Raw genomic sequence first — 21033 nt, forward strand, 5'->3', positions numbered from 1 at the left:
TTTGTTCAATCCCTCAAATTAAATCTATTGATCACACCAAGTATCTGATGACAGAGACGTCTGAGCCAGCGGATCATTTCAATTATACAGGCCGAGGTAACACTGCCTATGTCGCTGCCTGACACCGCAACACTATTTATGGCAGCGACACAGAATAGTATGGCTGCCTGTCACTGCCATACTATACATATGTTATATCTTAATACACAAATCACATTTTTGAATTCTAAATTACTAATTTATAGCGTAAAATTATCTTAAAAGCTGTGGTTCAAAGTGTTTTGAATGTAGCAAAAAAATATGTTTTTTTTAATAGGAGCCATTTCTGTCTGGATCCTTAACCCCACCTGGTGGTCAATCAAAGGATGCATGTTGGTAAAACTACTCAGGCCTGATGTAGATAAACACTGGACTGAAAGATCACACTTTGTTCCTCTACATGCTTCATTTTCACCATTTTAGATAATACTACATGTTTTTTTGCTGCGACAGAACTACTTCCTCCCATTATATTAAAATAATCTAAAGTAGTATGACATATACACTTTTAATTTAAAAAGGTGCTATATGCAAGTATCCTATGTTGCTTCCAATATGGTTGTTTAATGTGAAGACTGTTGAGGGAGAGACAGAAGGTAAATGAAGGCTGAAACGACTGTTTGTGTTTATTTTGTATCATTGGCTATTATTCAACATAAGTAGGAGGTAAGAGCCAGTAGTGAACTCAAGAAAACATTGGTTTCAAATTAAAACTCAAACAGAGACCAAAACGTTTTATTTTAGGGAAATTAGTGAAATGTGATTCCACATCAGCTGATAAATCTTTCTTTAACATCTGCAGGGACTGTTTCACCTGACGACAAAGCCTCAGGACAAAGAAGCCACCAGGAGTTCACATGTAAATGGACCAAGGGCAAAGAGAAGAAAGGAAGCAATAGATGTGGGTCCTGACTGCCTGCTGGCAAGGCACATGCTAAGTCCTTATCACAGTAAGAGCTGGCTATGCAGGAGGCTATACATACAGGAGGCCGAAGTGATGAGTACTGGACATTGACCCACATGAGGTGCTGTCCTCTCTCACACATCAGCTCTCTTCTTTAGCTATTTTGGGAGCCTGTCCTTCCTCTGCTACCACCGCATGCTTCCTCTTCCTCAGTCCCTTCATCTTGCGTGTGCGCAGCTTGGACAGATCCTGCTTCTGCATGTGCACCCGGCCAAACTTGGTGCCAAAGGCATCATGGGAGATATTCTTCTTCTTCTTGGGCTGAAATGGAGAAAGGCAGAGAAATTTAGGGCTGCAAAGTCAACAGTCCACAGTGGATGTTTAAACTTTTCCTCCACTACAACTCAAAATAAACCACTACGGTTAGACTACATTAGGGATTCAACGTTATTTGGTATTTCACCGAACCGTTCAGTACGCCCTGTTCAATCCAATCCACTTTATTTGTATAGCACATTTTATAAACAACAAAATAACCAAGGTGCTGCACAACAGATACCAAATGGTAAAATAAAGAAAGTTAAAATACAATAAGTTAAAAGCCATAACCATAAGATCAGATAAAACACTACGAAATATAAAAATACAGTAAAAGGCAAACAGAGACCACACAACTCTCACGCTGTATTAAAAGCCAAGAAGTACAGATGAGTTTTTAAGCGTGATTTAAAAGTATCCAGGGCGGGGGCCATTTTGACATGTGTGGGTAGCTCATTTGTTCACTTAGGAGCTACCACTGAAAAAGCACGGTCCCCCCTGGTTTTGTGCCTGCTTTTTGGCGCAACGAGATATGATATGATGAATGATAAAAGAAGCAAGAATTTGCCGTGCTCACTCCATATCAGTTAACGTTAAGTTCATTTTTGGCACAGGTAACGAGCTAACCATGAATGAAGTAATTATTACTATGCATAACGATGTTAAAAAACAATGTTCGAGAGCAACAGTGGAATTAAACTTAAACCACTTCTTCCCTGACCCTCTTTTTGGAGTCCCTGCTCGAAAATGACATGCCCAAACTAAATAGAGTAAATCTCTGCAGTTACAAGCTCTATGTGGTTAGGGTTAGTAAAGGTACAGTTTTTTTAAAGGTTTCAGTAAAGAGATGTCTGGGCGTTCTCTCTGTTCGGAGTGTCGATCAGGTACGAGTGGATATCGGGCCACTGCAGACGGGGCCAATTCACCAAGGTGAATTTCCAAGCATAACTTGCTTTATCAATAAGCGACAAGCTGGTGTAGTACGAGGAAAACAGGAAAACTGCTCCTTTTTTTTTGCCGTCTGAATTCGTACATGAAAGCCGACTAACTTCACGACAACACTGCTACTTAAACACTGAGTGTTGCCACTTCTGCAACTGCGCTGCACTCGCATCCGCAATGTTTGTAAACAACCAAGAGCTAATAAAAGCTATAAGCACACATAACTTTTTCCCTTCCAACCGGACCTTGTCTGCGTTAATGGAGGTGACCACTACCTGAAGAATCAAGATTTTTCCTTTGTCTGTCCCTGTTCGTTTCGTTTTTGTGCCGTAGTTTAACTGCTGATCTCGGATCCCTGGGGAATAACTCCCAGCCAGAGTTATTCCACCCTTACCTGCAGAAGAGAAAGTGGCGATTACGCATACTTCTACTCCAGTCAACTGCTGTGCCCCTGCTAGCTGCACGCTGCACAGCCGTCAGCCGCACTAAGGAACGCGCCCGCTTGGCTTCTTTCCCACCTCCACTAATTGCTTAAAGAAGATATTAAGCGGAGCATTCCTCCTTGCCTCCGCTGACTGCTTCAAGAAAAAGATATTCAGAACGGAGTAGGAAACCACCAGAACCAGCCGCGCTTAGGAAGAGCCCGCTCGGGTTTCTCCCCCACCTCAGCCGTTTGCCTCAAAGGATATGCAGCGGGTGGAAGCCTCACATCTCGCCCCTAAAAAAACACGACTCCAAGTAAGAGGATTTGTGTATGGGCAGACTAGTTTAGCCATAGTGATCGTTATATAGACATGGGTTGTGCACACCCGATAATGTCACTGTCTGTTTATCTGTGTTTTAATACCGTTTTATGACACGGCTGTAACGTTTTACCTGCAACGTTGTGTTACCTGTGTGAACTCGGAGCGATCGCGTTTCGTGACCGAGATTTTCTGATTAACTGCATTAACACTCTGCTTGTGACCACTGTTTACTCTCGCACTGTTTGTCTGATCGCCGCTGGCAGAGGGGGCGGTGCTCTATCCACCTAATATTATACATCCATGGCATTACATTGCGAGCATTGGTTATGCACCGCAGTGAAGTTAGTTTTAAGTTGGACATTCGACAGACATTCACTCCAGGTAAACATCTTCCTCGCATCACGACGCTGAAGTTGGCTCAACTTTCACCACAACTTTCACTACAGCGCGACTCTGAGCAAGCCTCTCATTTACGTCGCTATCACCCATATGGTTTTATGTTTGTTGTTTAATTTGACCCGATAGTGCACTATTGTTTAAATAAAGTTTGTGGTGTGATTATATCAGTACTTTTAATTATTTTTACAGTGCAATATTGCCTTCGCTAGTTTGAGTGGTTTTATATTAAGATATGGGAACCGTACCGTTACCGTGGCCCAAAAACCGTGACGCATACTGAACCTTGGGAAAACTGTACCGTTGCATCCCTGGACTGATGATGATCAACAATTATCAGCTGTTACAGTTCAACAACAGTTAATCAATGGTCAGTCTTATTATACTCAAGTGATGCTGGGATGTAATGATAACTTATGTTGTTTGTACGGCTGGGCATTGAAATGATTTTAAATCGAAATTAGATATATTTGTTAAGTCTGTTTAAAAAAATAAAAAAAGATTTTTACCCTTTACTGCGCTCGCTCAGCTTCCGTTCCCTCCTACCATTCCCCTCCCCCCACTAGTTCTCGGATAATATCAACATGGCAGCGTGAGCAGAAAACAGTGAGAGTGCAGTCGCAGGAAGAGACGTGCGACACACGGATCAAGCCGAACAGTGCCAAAGACTTAGGGGCAGCACCGCTGATTGCCACCAGGGGCCGGCGAGCTGCATAAACTGCCACTGTATGTGACTGTATCAGACTGAGTCTGTGCTCCGGAGACCTCCGATACAAGGATCAAGCCGAACACTGCAGAACTGTAAATCAATTAAAAAAAGACTTGACAATCCTAAAAACGTGGGTTAATCCGACAGTCCGACAATTACCAGGGAAATGTCTAAAATCTCAATATTTAACAGAGGAGTCTGTGCTCCGGTCATAGAGGACGTACTGTAATTAACTGACGCTGAAAACTGGTTTACGAGTCACAAGACACTCGTTTGTGTGTGTGTAAAACGTCATTCATTTGCATAATTATAATCATAAATATAATAATTAATTTGTATTTAGTGGTTTAAAAAAAATCTGATCCGGTATAAAAAAATTGGGGATTTTATTTTTAGGCCATATCATCCAGCCCCAGTTGTCTGTCACTGTGACACCATCACTGACTGCAGACAACACACACATACAGACCAGTTACAACCTCTTGCGTGAGTGTCCTATTAGCTTTTACTCAACTGTGTCTGGCTCCAACGAATGCTACAGAATGCTATGACAGCATATTTCAGTTAGCAGCAGAGGAACGCGGTCTTTTATCCAGTCCATTCAGTTGTCCATCATTCCACGAATATAAGACTGCCAAATTGCAATGCATTGAAACATACCAAATAGGGATGCACCAATCCACTTTTTTCACCTCTGATACTGATATCTTAAAGTTTAGAATTGGCCAATTCCCGATCCGATACCAATACAGAAAAGCAGCACGGAATTTTGGTAACAAACGGTATGTCTCACAGTGTGCAAAAGACTGGGATCATTCTCTTGTGCAAGGCAAGGAAAATTAGAAACATTCTGCCCTTAAAGGACGCTGACAAACTAGTTCATGCCTTTGATACATCTAGATTAGATTACTGTAACTCCTTATTATCAGGTGTTCCTACAAGTCTGTTCGAAACCGGACACTCCCTCTTTATTTAAAGTTAGACTTAAAACTTTCCTTTTTGATAAAGCTTATAGTTAGAGCTGGCTCAGGGAATCCTGGACCGTCTCTTAGTTATGCTGCTATAGACCTAGACTGCTGGGGGAATTCCTGTGGTGCATGCACACTCACTCTCTCAGGGTATGAATATGAATAGGAATTCATTGTCATTAACCTTGTTCTTTCTCTCCCTAGTTTGTGCCTTTCCTTCCTTTCCCATCTCTCTCTCTTTCTCTCTGTCTGTGTCCTCATCTTGCAGGTTGCAGGATATTATTATTGTCATACATGTCATCACCATGGCCCTGCGATGGACTAGCGAACTGTAAAGGAGTACCCCGTCTATCGCCCTATGTCAGCTGAGATGGGCACAGCAAGATAAGTATTATTTACCAGTAAAACAGCAAACTGGTGTTTCATTTATGTTGTATGATAATTTTCCCTGGTAGTTTTTCCTTACCCTGGTCGAGGATCTAAGGACAGAGGATGTTACCACCCTGTGTTTTGTAATTGTGTGCTATATAAAAGAAATCATTGGATTTAAACTTAAAAGTGACTGGGAGGGGGGGGGGGGGGTCACTTTTAATGTGTTGAGAATCATTTGCTAAAACTTCAGACACATTTCATAAAAATGTAAAGAACAAAGAAACAAAAAATGTTTGGTTGTGGAGCAGTTGGTTAAAGTGAAAAATGAAACCGTTAACTATAAAAGCTTGGTTTAAATGCCATTTGTTAGTAAATGTGAGAGAATTGTTGCCAGGCGACATTTACCTTCAGAGCCTTGGGCTGCTTATGAGCTAACTTGTACAAGTCATCTGAAGCCAGATGTGTTCTTCTGAGGACAAAATCGAACGATGGCCCAATCTCCTCCAGTTCGATCCGTGGTGTCCTGCACCCAGACTTCTTCAACAGACACCTGCAATGGCACATTACAGGGCTCATGTGGTCTACACCAACAAACAATCCGTTTCTATCAAAGATTAAAACTAAATGATGTACCAATGGGAACTATGAAATTCTGGGCTGACACTGGTGTTTGAAAAAAAAATTAGCTGCCAGCCATGATTTTTGTTGTTCTTTTACGGAACATAAATCATGCAAACTTATTAAACAACCTTTAAAATGACAAACCTAATTTCCAGAAAAGTTGGAACACTTTCTAAAAATACCATGAAAAGTAAAATCTATGACTTGAAGCTTTAATCAGAAGTACAAATAAATGTTTTTCATTGTTTTCATTGAAAAACTTAAATTCAGAAACATCACACTACCAGATTACCACTGGGTGACATCACCCGTTTGGAATGAAATATTTTTGCTGCAGAGTACATTTGAGTAGTCCGGGGTCGACACCTTTTCTGTAAAAGGGTTTGTACCTTCTATCACAAAAACAACACTAATCCATTTTAACTTGTTATTATTAAAAGTCATTGAACTTTGATCCATTAAACGTAGCTCAGATTAGCTTCCTCCTTTTTGTCAAGTGCTTGTCAATACCATTATATAGCAGATAATACTGTGCATCTCTAATTAAAACTCTGGGAAAATCTACTGAGATGATGTGAGCAACTTTCACCCAAAACACAACTGCTACTGAACAGCTAAGACGAAAAGATGATTTATTTCAGTAAATTTAAATTCCTTACTTATAGCTGCGCATGTATATTTTCCCGTCCAGCGCAGTGAAGTGCAGCACATGCTCTAAACCTGCCAGACGCACTGCAGACACAGTGGGGCCTCTGAAGAAGTCTGAAACATGAAGAGGAGCAGTGATGCATCATTTCATCTCAAACAGGTTAATACCTTCAGATCAGAGTGCTTACCAATGAGAAGACTCTTCAGACGTCTGTGTTCACTGTCTATATCAAAGGCCTCGCCTGCAAATACAAGCATGGGTTTTGTCCCCTCGGGAATTGTATTTGCCTGCAGTAGAAACAAATAACAATTTAGACTTAAATTATCAGGAATCTACAAGAAAAGAACAAAAGGAAGCAGCTCCTATTCTGTTTCAGCCAAAGATGTCTAGATCTCTGTATGACTTGAAAGATGTAATCACATCTTTGCTTATGATCAATGCACCCTCTCCCAGTTTATCTTACGAAAATCACTCATTTATCAATTCATTCATTCATTTATTCTACAAACAAAAACATTCAGAGTAAAAAAGTAATCATTACCTTTATCTCACTCAGTGATACAAACTTCTCAATACCAAGTTCAATCATATCAAGCACGTGGAAGTCAAAGAGACGACCTGCAAATAGAACACACACTTATACTGATGCCACAACATGATATTAAAAATACTGCAATATACAGCACCTTACACCTATATGTATTTTCATGTTAAGTATAATACAAGAAATGATTTAATGAATACAATTGAATGTATTTTTCTTCATCAAAGAGGTATATTAAACATTATTCTATGTAACTGTGGTCAGAGCACCAAAGAATGTATGGACTCATGGAAGGTTTACACATTTAAGTTAAATTTATGTTAGCATTAAAACACGCATGCATGTCACCACAACTGTGTTGTTCACAGACACCGCTTCTGCTGCAGCAGTGCTGTTGTGACACCATGAGCTACGATGTCTTTAAAAAGCCTCATATTTTGGTCTGGTATTCTCTTTGGGCTTGGTGCTAGATATAAGAAGCTTTTTCACAATGAGTTACTTTTCACTACACCCGACTCACTGCTCTGACGGAGGGCAGGAGAAATACAGCAACTTCACTAATAAAATATCAATTAACATCTGTGTAGCCATACAGTGCTGGCAAAAACAATACTATGGGCCTGATTTACTAAGATTCCAAATAGAGAGCGCTAAATTGCGTGCGCAAGCATAAAGACTGCTACTGGATTACATTTTGCGGGTGACCTAAGACGATTGCGACGGCAATTGAGTGGTTAAGACCACCCTATTTAAATGAGGATTTTGCACTAGTCAAGAGTTGTCCACATGGAGAAAGAGCAGACTCAACGGAAGCGCAGAATGAAATTTGAAGCCACTGAACAGAAAGTACAGCTGACGTTCTGCGATGAGCAGATAACTGGGATCGAGGGATATATGACCTTGTTCCCCGGGTCCATAGGACTTATTATTATTTTAATCCTGCGTCGGTATTTTGGACAGCTCCATCATTACCTGACGTATCAATCAAAGAAAGCTATAGACTATGGATGTTGCTGTTAAAAAAAAAAAAAAAAAAAAAAAAAAAAAAAAGGTGCTGCGCTCTCTTCCTGACTCACCTGCAGCTCACTGACAGGGGGCGCTCTGCTGTTTCTCTCAAGATTACACATAGGTCTACTTTCCATGGATGAGTGACTTTTTTGTCAATAAGTAAATAAATAAATAAATAAAGCGGATCATCACATCGACTTTTTAGTCCCAGTCCGTCCCTGGTTTCATCTGTGTTCATTTAGTCAGGCTGAGTTTCCATTACGCGTGCCAACAGCCTTTGATCTGACGTCAGAGGCGACGGGACAATCGATATAGATGATATATCTATAGCTGATTCAGATAGTTACATTAAATAGTGATTGTTGTGATTATTTATTGCATTTAAATGTGCCTGGAACTGTGGAAACCTGCCTGTGAGGTTTTGGTGACGTTTGCGTGCTGTGCCACCTGCACTTCGCCGTTTACCGAGAGTAGACCAGGGAACATAGGTACGACCCCTCATTGAACCACAAACTGCAGACCAAGGTAAGCCCATACCAGTACAAACACACATTTCTCCTCTGGATATCTATATTTAATTTATTCATATATACCAAATAAGAAATGAATGTGCGTCATCTGTGAACGCGTAGTTGAACATGCTCTGGAAAAGCGGAATTTCCTGATTTACAAAAAGTATTTTTGTTTATGGATTTCTCAGAGGATATGTGCGTAACAGTTAAGACCTGCCTTTCAAACGTGCTAAATATAGACGCAACAATAAGCACCGCTTCAGGTTTGATAAATCACTTTGCACGTGCTAAAATAATATACTGACATTTTCTCCTCCCATCACACGCAAAATTGCGTATAAACGTCCTACATTGCATATGCATTAAGGCAAGAACACTAAATGGGTTGCGAGTGCTATTTTGCCCGTCTGAGGGACGCACTCCTCGTTGCGCCCAGTTAGTAGATCAGCATCAACGCAAATCTGTGTGTGCAATCCAGTTTGCACACGCAAAGCTTTAGTAAATCAGGCCCCAAGTGTACTATGTAGAATATATTATTCGAGTGTGAGCTATATTTATCCATTACAACATGATTAAAAAAAAAACAACAACAACAACAACATTTGGCTTTTCAAGGAATGTTCTGTGAAAGACTTGATATAATGTCTGGTGTATGGATGTTTACCAAATATGAAGTTGTCGGGCCGTTTCTTGTTGTGAGAGCCAAACAGAAATAAAGAACAGTCTGTCTTTTTGGAGAAAAATTCCTGATAAAAGAGTTCATATGATTAGTGACACATCAGGAAAAAAAACATGTACAGTGGAGGAAATAAGTATTTGATCACTCACTGATTTTGTAAGATCATCCACTAACAAAGAAATTAATGGCCTATAATTTTAATGATATGTTTATTTCAAAAGGGAGAGACAGAATATCAAAAAGAAAATACAGAAAATCATATAAAGAAAAGACACACATTTATTTGAATTTCATTGAGTGAAATAAGTATTTGATCCCCGACAAACAATAAAGAATTCTGGCTCCCCAGACAGAAATCAATTCCACAGTTTACAGCCAGCTAGCAGGCGAGCATGATTGACCAGGAGTTGCCCGAGAAAGTTCAGCTTTCATATATGCCGGTTTTGGCAGTTGTCACGTCAATTTGGCTGGCGAAAATGTGTGTGGAACCCTGGATTTCCACTGGACGCGTTACAGCCGCGGAACGTCAGCGGCGTGGTCGCCGTTGCAAATCGGTTCCATTCTAATCAATGAGAGCATTTCCACCAGACGCGCTGCGGAGCATCTCAGCAGCGTCCCAGAAGTGGCTTGCCGCGCCGCAGCAGTTCTATTTTTGCCGTAGCCGCTGCTGTACCTCGTAAATTCCAACAGAGCAGTTCGCACCAGACAGGAAAAGCGACACAGAATCAAAGTAAAACATTTCCGCCGCCCTTTCAAAATAAAACACAATATGCAGGTCATATAGCCTGTCACAACTTCACATCAACATTACGCCATGACCGGTGCTACCAGGTCAACAGTCAATTAATCAGAGCATCTCGGAGAGTCATAATGTACGACGAGAGACTGATTGTTGAAGTGGAGAAACAAAAAATCTTTTATGACACCAGATCAACAGTTCTTCCACGTCGGAGAATGAAAAGAAGCTGTGTGCGGGATCTCGCGAATTTGTGTCCGTTCAAGATTATCGCACGATCTTCCGTGAATACCGCTGGCTCCCAAGGCACCGCGTCGCTGCCATAACGCGCCCGGTGGGGATTGACGCTGGGCAGAGGACGAAGCAGAACCGCGCCGCTGACGTTCCGATGTTTCTAAGGACATCAGGAACAAGATTTTAGATCTGCCAGAATGGGCTACAAGACCATTGGCAAGAAGGTGGGTGAGAATGAGACAAATGTTGGTGCTATATTAGAACATGGAAGAAACATAAAATGACTGTCAATCTCCTTAAGTCTGGGGCTCCACGCAATATTTGACCTTGCAGGATATCAATGATCATGAGAAAGGTGAGGGATCAGCCCAGAACTACACGGGAGGAGCTTCTTAATGATCTCAATTCAGCTGGGACCCCGGTCACAAAGAAAACCATTACCTACCATAACACACTACACCGTAATGGATTCAAATCCAGTAGTGGTGCAACGGATCATCATTGATTCGTTCGGATCAATTATTTCGGTTCGGCACACGCATGATCCGCGGATTGATTTATGAACAAAAAAAACTTGTGCGCATGTTCAGTCCACACACAGCGTGGTCATGGCGAGCGGAGGAACGGAGGAGCGGAGGAGCTTGAACGCCCCACATCATTTAAATCCCCTGTTTTGGAGGAAAACCGTAACGGTGAGTAGGCACTGTGGCACAAGAAAGCCATATTTGAAGCGACATCACCCCGGGGTTTCTCTGACATGAGTGAAAACGAAAACCGCTCAACAACCGTTTATCACCGCAGCATTTAAGCAGCCCCTTGCTGCACAATCCGACCGGGCTAAAGCTATCACAAACGGTATCGGTATGTTTATAGGTGCAGACATGAGGCCATATTCAGTTGTGCAAAACGAGGGCTTTAAACACTTGCTGAAAGTGCTTGAGCCACGTTACAACATCACGTCGCGCACCCACTTCAGCGATCTTTATGAGAAGGAGAAGAAAAAAGTTGTGGATGAACTATCCCAAGCACAGTCTGTTGCGCTCACAACAGAAGTCCGGCGATGCAGACACACCCCCTCTATGAGAGTCACACAGGCACTCATCTTGCGCAGGTCCCGACAAAGGCAGTGGAGGAATGGAAGATAAAGAGGTCCACTACTTATATCCCAGTCACAACTGATAATGCCAAAAAATAAATAAATAAAATACAATACAAATAAATGCAGTGAATGAGGCAGGACTGTGCCCACAGTGAGTTTTTTGATCCGTTGCACCCCTAAAATCCAGCAGTTCCCATAAGACCCCCCTGCTCAAGAAGGCACATGTAGAGGCCTGTTTGAAGTTTGCCATTGAACACCTGGATGATTGAGAAGGTGATGTGGTCAGGTGAGACCAAAATCGAGGTTTTAGAATCAATTTGACACGCTGTGTTTGGAGGAAGAGGAATTCGGCCTATAATTCCAGGAATACCCTCTCCACCGTCAAGCATGGAGGTGGAAGCATTGTGCTTTGGGGGTGTCTCTCTGCTAAGGGGACAGGTCAACTTCACCACATGAGGGAAAGATGGATGGGGCCTTGTACCGTGAAATCCTGGGTGACCAATGCTTTCTCTCAGCCAGGAAACTTAAAATGGATGGGTCTTCAAGCACAACAATGACCCAAAACTTACAGCCAAGGCAACGAAGGAGTGGCTCAAGATCATGGAGCAGCCTACCCAGTCTCCAGACCTAAACCCTACAGAAAATCTGTGGAAGGAGCTGAAGCTTTGAGTTGCCAAGTGACAGCCTCGAGACCTTAAGGATTTGGAGAGGATCTGCAAAGAGGAGAGGTCCAAAATTCCTCCTGAGATGTGTACAAACCTGGTGATGAACTACAAGAAACATCTGACCTCTACTGTTTTGATAGGGGGTCAAATACAATTCAGAACCTTCATTTCTTAGTTAGAGGATGATCTTACAAAATCAGTTAGGGATCAAATACTTATTTCCTCCACTGTATGCACATTTAACTGTAATAAAGCATTTGTTTCATAAAGCTGTGTTTCCAAAAAACATACCAGTGATGTAGAGTCCTCGAATGGTCGAGTTATGTTCTTTCTAAAATAAATATAATAATAAAGAAAATATTGAGTTTTTATCTTCTGTAGATGGTCACTCAACACTGTTGATATGGGCATAATTATAGATAATGTGATCAGTTAGAAATGACAAAGATACTGTGTAAATTACAATATCAACAGGCACTAGGATTATAACATTCCATAATGAAAAAGATCAAAGCATGTCACAACAAAATAATTATGATTCACATAACATTATTAATAAAATTAATAACCAATATTTCAAAATTCATTTTCATTTCCAACTTCAAGACCGCTAATTCAGTGGCCACATCTGTAACAATGTGGCCAAAAACAGTTACTACACTCAAAATCAAAACACTGCGGCACTCCCCCCCTCCCCTCCAGAGTCGAGGTTGCCAAAGTGGCGTGTCCTTCGTCAGCGATGAGTGACTATGGCGAGCGTTTTATCATAAATGAGTGGCTCTAAGACACACAATTCTGTTCTCTCAGTAAAGATCTAGATATATTATAATTTATGGTAACGTTAGCCGTTGACTAGGGAATAACGTTATGCATGATATTTGACAGAACTGTCCTACATTTTTGCCTCCCCGTTTATAACGTTATATATAGTTTATGGCGATATACATGCAAAGACCTAAAGAGGACTCAAATTTGGCTAAGTCTCCCTCAGTTCCCTCAGATTTCTAAACTGTTCCCTCAGTTTTGGAAATCAGTTGTGGCAGTGAAGGCAGAAGCTGCTGGAGGAGAGGCTCAGCCGGTGATCAGAATGAGGTAATCAGTCGGCGACATAAGCACGTTCGTAACCTGGTTCTGACGCGGTGGTGCTCCATGCCAGGTAAAGAGTCCCAAATCCGAGAGCACGGAGCTCCAAAACCGAGGGAACATTTCAAAACAAAACTCGACAGTTCAAGTAGCCAATTCTGCATCCGTTTTGAAATTCTTCTCAGCTTTCAACTTTCTCCACCGTTCAAAAGCAAGACTCTCGCAAATATTTTTGTTGTACTAGTTTTGTTAGCGAGTTCAGTTTGTTATATGAACATTATTCCTGGTCCTATGTGACATTTGGAGGATTTTATGGCCAGTTACTTTAGATTTATTACATAATGCACCTTTAATTAAAATGATAAAGAAAATTACATTGAAGATTTTAATTTTCAAAACATCCACCACCAAAAAGGTAAACTCCAATTTGAAAAGTCAAATTTGAAAAATGCATTAAAATGCATTAACAGAAATACTTTATCATTTTCAAAATGTAACTGCATTTTTTGACTCGTAAATAAAATTAATAATCAATATTCCAAACTGCATTTAATTTACAACTTCTAGACTGCTTATTCTGGGCCTTAATTAAAAGACAAAGCAAATGCTTTCTTGTTTTCATGTTCGCCCGCCAAAAGTGTCTCATAATTCAAAATGAGTTTCCAATACAGAGCTGCGCAGGATAGTGACGTCACTGGTTGCTCTTCTACAGACTTTTTTTCCTGTGACGGCACTCTGGTCAATCAGTCAGTCTGCAGTCTGGCGATGTCGCGCATAGTACCGACTCAGCACCATAGATATGTAAAGGGTAGATGTGTCGTCCGCGCTGCTGGCCAGTACTGTCGCTGGACACTCCGACGCAAGAGATCTATACTTTACATATCTATGCTCAGCACGCTTGGAAGAACAAGGGGAGTGGCCAGTGACGTCACTATCCTGCGCCGCATTGCGAACTCATTTGAATTATGAAACACTTTTTGCAGGCGAACATGAAAACGAAAAAGCATTTCTCCATTTGCTTTGGCACAGAATAAGCAGTCTAGAAGAGTCAAAAAATGCAGCTACATTTTTAAAATGAAAAAGCATTTCTGTTGAGGCATTTTAATTTTCAAATTGGATTTTGTAACATTTTTGCTGGAGGATGTTTTGAAAATTAAATCTAAAATCATTTTAATTAAGTCACAGAATGAGCAGTCTTGAATTTGAAAATGCATTTTGAAATATTGATTATTAATTTTATTTATGAGTCACAAAATGCAGCTCCATTTTGAAAATGACAAAGCATTTCTGATAATGCATTTTAATATGGATAATGGCACACATATGCTTCCATATTACCTAGTGGCACTTAAATATGAATCACTGTGACTGTATGTTGGTGAACGTATTTTCAATTCACTCACAACTTCACCACAATTTACTTTTTGTCAGTGATAGGTTGTTTTTTTTTAACCAGTTTAAATCATTTGCACTGAAGGTTTTAAAGAATCTTGATATTTTAGAAACACTTACTTCTTGTACAGCACAGCATTAGGCTTCTTCAGGGAATGCTGCAGGAAAACATGTTTATAGTCACAACTACCAAACACTCACAAATAGAGTTGCACGATACAGGTAGTTACTACCTCCAGTGTTAGCATGGAGATATGAGAACTCACTATGTCTTTGAGAGCCTTGGTGACAGTCTCACTGGTGTTCCCTCCTTTCATGATCATGGCAGTCTTCACATCCTCAGTCAGCTTTGGAGCTCTGCTCTCTAAGAAGCGCTTAGAGCGCTTTGTCTTGGGCTTTCTGAACACACATAGGTAAACACAACGTTAGCATCATAACAAAAACTATACATCATAACAAGGTCTCCAGCCAATACACCGGTCTGTACTTCCAATACACTGAAACGTAGCTGCTTGATGGTCTCAACAAGTTAGACCACAGGAGAATTTTTAGGTCACCAAATAAATTTGCCAAAATTTTCCCAACCTTTTATTTTACCTTTCTCAAACAACAGATACATACAAATGAAGCTCATAAATCAAATATATCAGAAATGTCAGATTTGTCGATGTAAACAGCATTAGGTATTGTATCAGACATTAAAGTGAAAACAGTCCAAAATAAACTCCTCAAAAGAGTCTGGAGCTGTTACTTTAGCCAATTATTTCTCCCCTTTAATAATACAAATTGGTGTTGTATAATATATTGGAAAGCCGGAGTAGTCACCTCAACTTTACAACGAGGTATAACTTGTAAGGATTCTTCATCTGTGGAATGAGCAATACAGTTAAACGTGTGGACAGCACCCCAAAACATGCCAATATCCCCTGCAAATATTCTCCCGTCAGTGGTTTAGATGATTACACCGTCCTCCAGTAATAAGGAGAAAACAGCTCATATTGGCCATTTTACACTGTCAGGGACCTCAGTCCCAATAGCTTGGCACTCCTCATTTTGCTGATCACATTTTGCTGATGGAATGGCATCCCATTCCTCAACCAGGAGACGAGGAAGTTCAACCAGCATGGTTGGTGGTCACTCTAGCCCAAACTGATCCTACAAGTGTTAAATTGGCTTGATGTCTGGACTCACAGCAGGTCATGATAAACCCCGCTCTGTGGTGAGAGCGTTGCCATCTTGGGGGATGGAGTTCGGTCCCAGATTCTGGAAATATGGGATCACCACTGGTTCCAGAATCTTGTGTGCTGTCAAATCAGGTGCCAGTCATACATCTGTGACTGGCACACATCTGGCAGCACTTGAAGCTGAAAACACAAGTGAATACCAACAGAGAATAATTCAGGTGATTTTGGCACCTTTTTGGGGGCTCATTCCACGAATGCCTGATCCTTACAAATCGTGTGCAATATAAAATAAAATTGGTACTATCAAAGGGGGGAAAATAATTGACTGGAAAAACGTTTCCAAACTTTTTTTGAAGCGTTTAATATAATTCAGTAGTGAATAGGGCTCGGGCATGCGATGTCATTACTTGGCATGGCCGCCATGTTGGAGGCTTACTTTTCTTCCTGTACTTCACTACTACTACTTGGACCACTGCGCACTGTAGACGTACTCTTCTCAGTCATGTGTCTTAGTTTTCTTAAAGGTCACAGATTGGTCCTGTTGCACATACATGTTAGTTATGGAGGTCTATTTACTTGTTTTTATAGTCAAAAACCTCCTAGTTGCTGGAAACGAGCCGATAGAATTCTGTCCTTTATGAAGCACTTGTCAGCCGCGCTATTTCCAACATAAATTTTGCCTGAGAAGACAGACTGTGTTGTGATTGGCCAGTACCCCGGAAGTGACATTCGGCACACCCGCTCTCAGAAGCGCAGCTATCTCTTCTGGAACGGTGGATGCACTGCTCCTTATTATCAAACATTGTTTCAACAATGTTTAAAAATAGATTCTTCACGACTCCTCGCCGCAGGCCCTTTTATGACTTTGACCCGGAGTCAGACCCAGAGTCAGAAGACACTGTCGCTCGTGAAACACCTCCACAACGGACGCTATACTTCTTCTGTGGTTCAATGTACGCAACTGGATGTGCCCGGAGCAGGAGGATCTGCTGTTCAGGAGAACCGATGTTTACGTAACTATAACGGGATTTTCAGAGATCTCGCTGAGCCCGAGATTACAATAAAACACAGCGTTCTCAGCAATGGCTGAACTGTTTGTTTTGAACCTTCAGCGCTTCGTAAACAATGACGCAGATACATACTAAAAAACTGCGTTAATTGGAACTTCCAGACTGAACCACCCTGGCAGTCAAACTAATCCGTTACAGGCTAAACTTGGTGTGTGTAACGTGTGTGAGGAGCTATGTGTGTGTGCTGTAGGAGGTACGAGACGTTCGTGTGTGACGTCAGAGAGCTGCGTAGGTGAAGCAGGAAGTAAAGGCCACATAATACTTCTCCGACTGCGTATGCGTTATCCGACTGCGTAAGCACGGAGACCACTCGAGCCTTCATACTTCTGCGTCGTGGTGACGGATACGCACTGCAATTTCCTCCCCGATCAGTAGGGGTCGCCACGCAAGGTGGTTGTGCTTCTGGCTACAGTGAGCAACGGCGTCAGAGAGAGAGAGAGAAAGACTGTTGTTGTTCAAACAGTGGCTGATTCTCACTTTTCTGTGTCACGGAACGCAGTTTTAAGATAATTTGAGGTGAGAAATTGGCCATTTAGAGTCTAAACATGTGCTGTGTGTATTAAGATATAACGTATTTATAGTTTGGCAGCGACGTTGTCGGCAGTGATCAGCTCCGCCTCTGTGGACACTTGGTGCGCACTGTGAATCGGCACAGAGCAGCTTCGCTTGGCCTGTCCTGAGGACCAATCGCAGCTCTTGCCATCTCCGTTGTCCCTTGACGGATAGACGGACACTTAAAGGTGAAGTAAGTAGTTTATAGTGCCATCTAGAGGAGAGGCTGACATTTACAACAAATACCTGCTGCTCTGCTCACCCCCTCCCTTCCCTGAGCGCTACGGTATCCGCAGCTGGTCAAATGTCGTCCTCGTCGTCTTTCTCCGTGTCAGCGGATGAGGTTCCTGAGGCGAGGGAGAGGGCGAGCTACCGCGGCCGTAGCAGACGAAGCGGAGATAGTGGAGGCGGGACTTCCGCTACAAGTAAAGCGACGCTTGATTTGTTCTCTCGCGTTTGTCCTTACAGGCTCCGGTAGAAACATGGCGTCTCGCTGCTAACAGTGGCTATGCAACCGCGGCCCGCGACCATGTTATTTTACATGACTTTTTGAAACACTACGAAAATGAAACAAAAACTATTATACAGCGACTAGACAATGGAGGAGCACATATAATGTATAAAAAAGTGGATTACCCAAAATTGGGATTTGGGTTATATAAACCCATAAATACTACACATTGTCCCTTTAAAAAATATTTCGTGCAGTAGGTGATTGCAGTGCTCGAAATATTTCGAGCACTGCAATATTTCGTGCAGTGCTCTGCGTAGGTTTTACGCAGGAGTATAAATTGGGCTTAATGTGTTCCATGTGTTTATAGTAGCGAGCCGCAGGTGAATATCACCGTCACTCTGCATATTTTGAGTTCTTCCTCTTATTGAGAGAGCCGCACAATAATAAGAGAGGCTATGTATCAGCCTGCAGTGTTGTGAATTAAGAGCCGTTCTTTAACGCAGACGAAGTCCCGTGGTTTAATGTGTTGTTGCCGTAACGAGCTAATCCGAGCTGAAGGAGCTAGCGGAGAAGCGCACATCGCTCGCCATCCACTCAAAACGAAACGTTTACTCTTACATACTCGAGCCGACTACTCTTTGACCGGCGTGTCTGTTGTGTGGTTTCCGGTCTAGCTCGATCCGGTGTTGTAGTTGTTCTAACGTTACTAGTTGCTGCAACAGCATGTGAAAAAAACTACAAAGTTTGCTCGGCCAAAAGAGCGTTAATCGCGTGATAAAAAAATTTGACGTCGTTAAAATGGGTTCATGTTAATACGTTTAACTGACAGCACAACTTTATTTTAAACAAGTTAATTCTTCATAATCTTTTAATTTCTTTTGCGGTTTTCAATCAAGTCATTTTTCATCTTTGTATTGATTATATTATTCTAGCATTGTAAAAACAAGGTATTATAGAATTAAAGGTGCTATGTTTTGCCTGAACACGGAGCTAATGTTAGCCTGCTACAGTCTCTGTAGGCTAATAAGCTAGCGAGGAGGAAAATAAAAGCAGTGAAGAGTGGAGGAGATGACGAAATGAAATAGAACAGTGTAATAAAAAGTCACACTCACACGACACTGTCCAATTGTGTCATTTTCTCCGATAGTGTTTTCCTCCTTTAACACAGAGAAATGTGTCCACGCTGTTTTTTCTCCACGTGAAGCGTCAGCGACAAACCGGAAGTCAACAACTAATCTTTCTTCTTCTGTTGTGGAGACTGTGGCTGCGACAGCCTACTGAACGCCTATCAATCGCCACCTTGTGTTGTAGTTACCCAGCCATGCTCAGCATACGTGACTCATGACGTGACTGCACACGCTTCTTCTTCTTCGATTGGCTTTTTATTGGCGCTTGGCAACCAACTTTTATGTGCATTTACCGCCACCTACTGGACTGGAGCAAGAGACGGTCAGAACTATATAATACAAAAAATATATAATATATATATATAAATATAAAAATAAATATATATATATAATATATTTATTCCCTATGTAGTATATATCATATACCCGTGTCCTCTAGGTATTTCATTAAAACACTCATCCCCTTTTTTGATGTACTCCCAAATAAATTCCTTAAAGTCAATTCCTGCTTTTCTTCTGTCATCATTTGGATAACTTCCTGTCGTTCTTCCCAGAACTTACTACACTCCAGCAATACATATTGGACAGTTTCTGGTAGTGTACACAGTAAACACAAACCTGTTAGATGTTTCTCTATTTTACAGAGTGAGTGTTTGAGTCCTGTGTGTCCTATTCTGAGTTGAGTTGAGATAATCTATTCCCTCCGGTTCCTGCCCTGTATTTCTACGGTGGACGACAGGGGCAACTGCACTGCAAACCCCAAAACACCAGCAAATAAGAAAACGCCAGCAAGGAGAAAAAAAACGCCAGCAAGTAACAAAACGCCAGCAAAGGAAAAAAAACACCAGCAATTAAGAAAACACCAAAAAGCAATTTTCCCATTGACCACAATAGTAAAAGAGACACAAAAGTGGACACCTCGAGACATGGACACGGGCTTTTATAAATCTTTAAATTCTATATATTTAATTCATGGAGTTTCGTGTTTGAAAAACATTCCTATAGGCCATAAAAAGCCCAGACAAATCATATTTTTCAGAGTGACGTCACAGTGACAGTCACAGTGAATAAATGAAGACAATGAGGGGGTTTCGTTTACATGTTTAAAATATTATGATAAAGCAGGTTTTAGTTATTTATTCGTCGCTCATTAGCATTTATTTTCAAACGTATTATCGATGTATGTACGAGCTGTTGTGTGGATTCATTGAGGAGAGGAGACTGACATGCTGCACTTTATCACTGTGACACTGATGACGGTGTGGACTGTGGAGCTGTGACCGTGTGATGCACTGAGACCTGCGGTCACTTCACCACTGATTCCCGGGGAGGATGTTTGTCTTATCGTCACTATCGGTTCATAAAGTTACTGTTAAATGTGACGAACACGCGAATTATAGTTGAATATATACATATTGAGTGAAAGAATCGGGAGTTATAAACCTACTTTAACACGTTGTTATTGTTCCTAATAATAATTATACAATTATATAAGGGAAATAAGTCAAAAACAACACGATTCCTGTAACACATATAAAGTAATAGTCACGGTCCTAACCCAAATAAACAATTTTTATTGATCGTTTTAATCTTTAACTCTGTCATTGTACTTTTCAGCTTCACTATATTCACTTCACTATCGTTGGTTTTGCATTTATTTACAAATCCATGGTTTAAAGGGACAATATGTAGTATTTATGGGTTTATATAACCCAAAATCCACTTTTTTATACATATTATGTGTTCCTGCATTGTCTAGTCGCTGTATAATATTCTTTGTTTCATTTTCGTAGTGTTTCAAAAAGTCATTTAAAATAACATGGTCGCGGGCCGTGGTTGCATAGCCACTGTTAGCAGCGAGACGCCATGTTTCTACCGGAGCCTGTAAGGACAAACGCGAGAGAACAAATCAAGCGTCTCTTTACTTGTAGCAGAAGTCCCGCCTCCACTCTCTCCGCTTCGTCTGCTACGGCCGCGGTAGCTCGCCCTCTCCCTCGCCTCACGAACCTCATCTGCTGACACGGAGAAAG

At 41.3% G+C, this 21033-nt stretch overlaps 1 protein-coding gene across 1 annotated transcript; it reads right to left on the minus strand.

Moving 5' to 3' along the window:
- Window positions 1-671: 671 nt before the first annotated feature.
- rpf2 (ribosome production factor 2 homolog) lies at window positions 672-19124 on the minus strand. The gene is made up of 10 exons (XM_083909563.1): window positions 18989-19124; window positions 14883-15015; window positions 14737-14774; window positions 12433-12472; window positions 9393-9474; window positions 7206-7282; window positions 6852-6951; window positions 6675-6777; window positions 5800-5944; window positions 672-1264 (listed from the first exon to the last, which is right to left on the minus strand). Exons 1-10 carry the CDS (start codon window positions 19009-19011, stop codon window positions 1085-1087), a joined length of 921 nt encoding a protein of 306 aa, XP_083765689.1. The 5' UTR covers window positions 19012-19124; the 3' UTR covers window positions 672-1084.
- Between the last annotated feature and the right edge of the window lie 1909 nt (window positions 19125-21033).

The sequence above is a fragment of the Microchirus variegatus genome, assembly GCF_963457635.1.
Source record: "Microchirus variegatus genome assembly, chromosome: 23".
Taxonomy (NCBI): Eukaryota; Metazoa; Chordata; class Actinopteri; order Pleuronectiformes; family Soleidae; genus Microchirus; species Microchirus variegatus.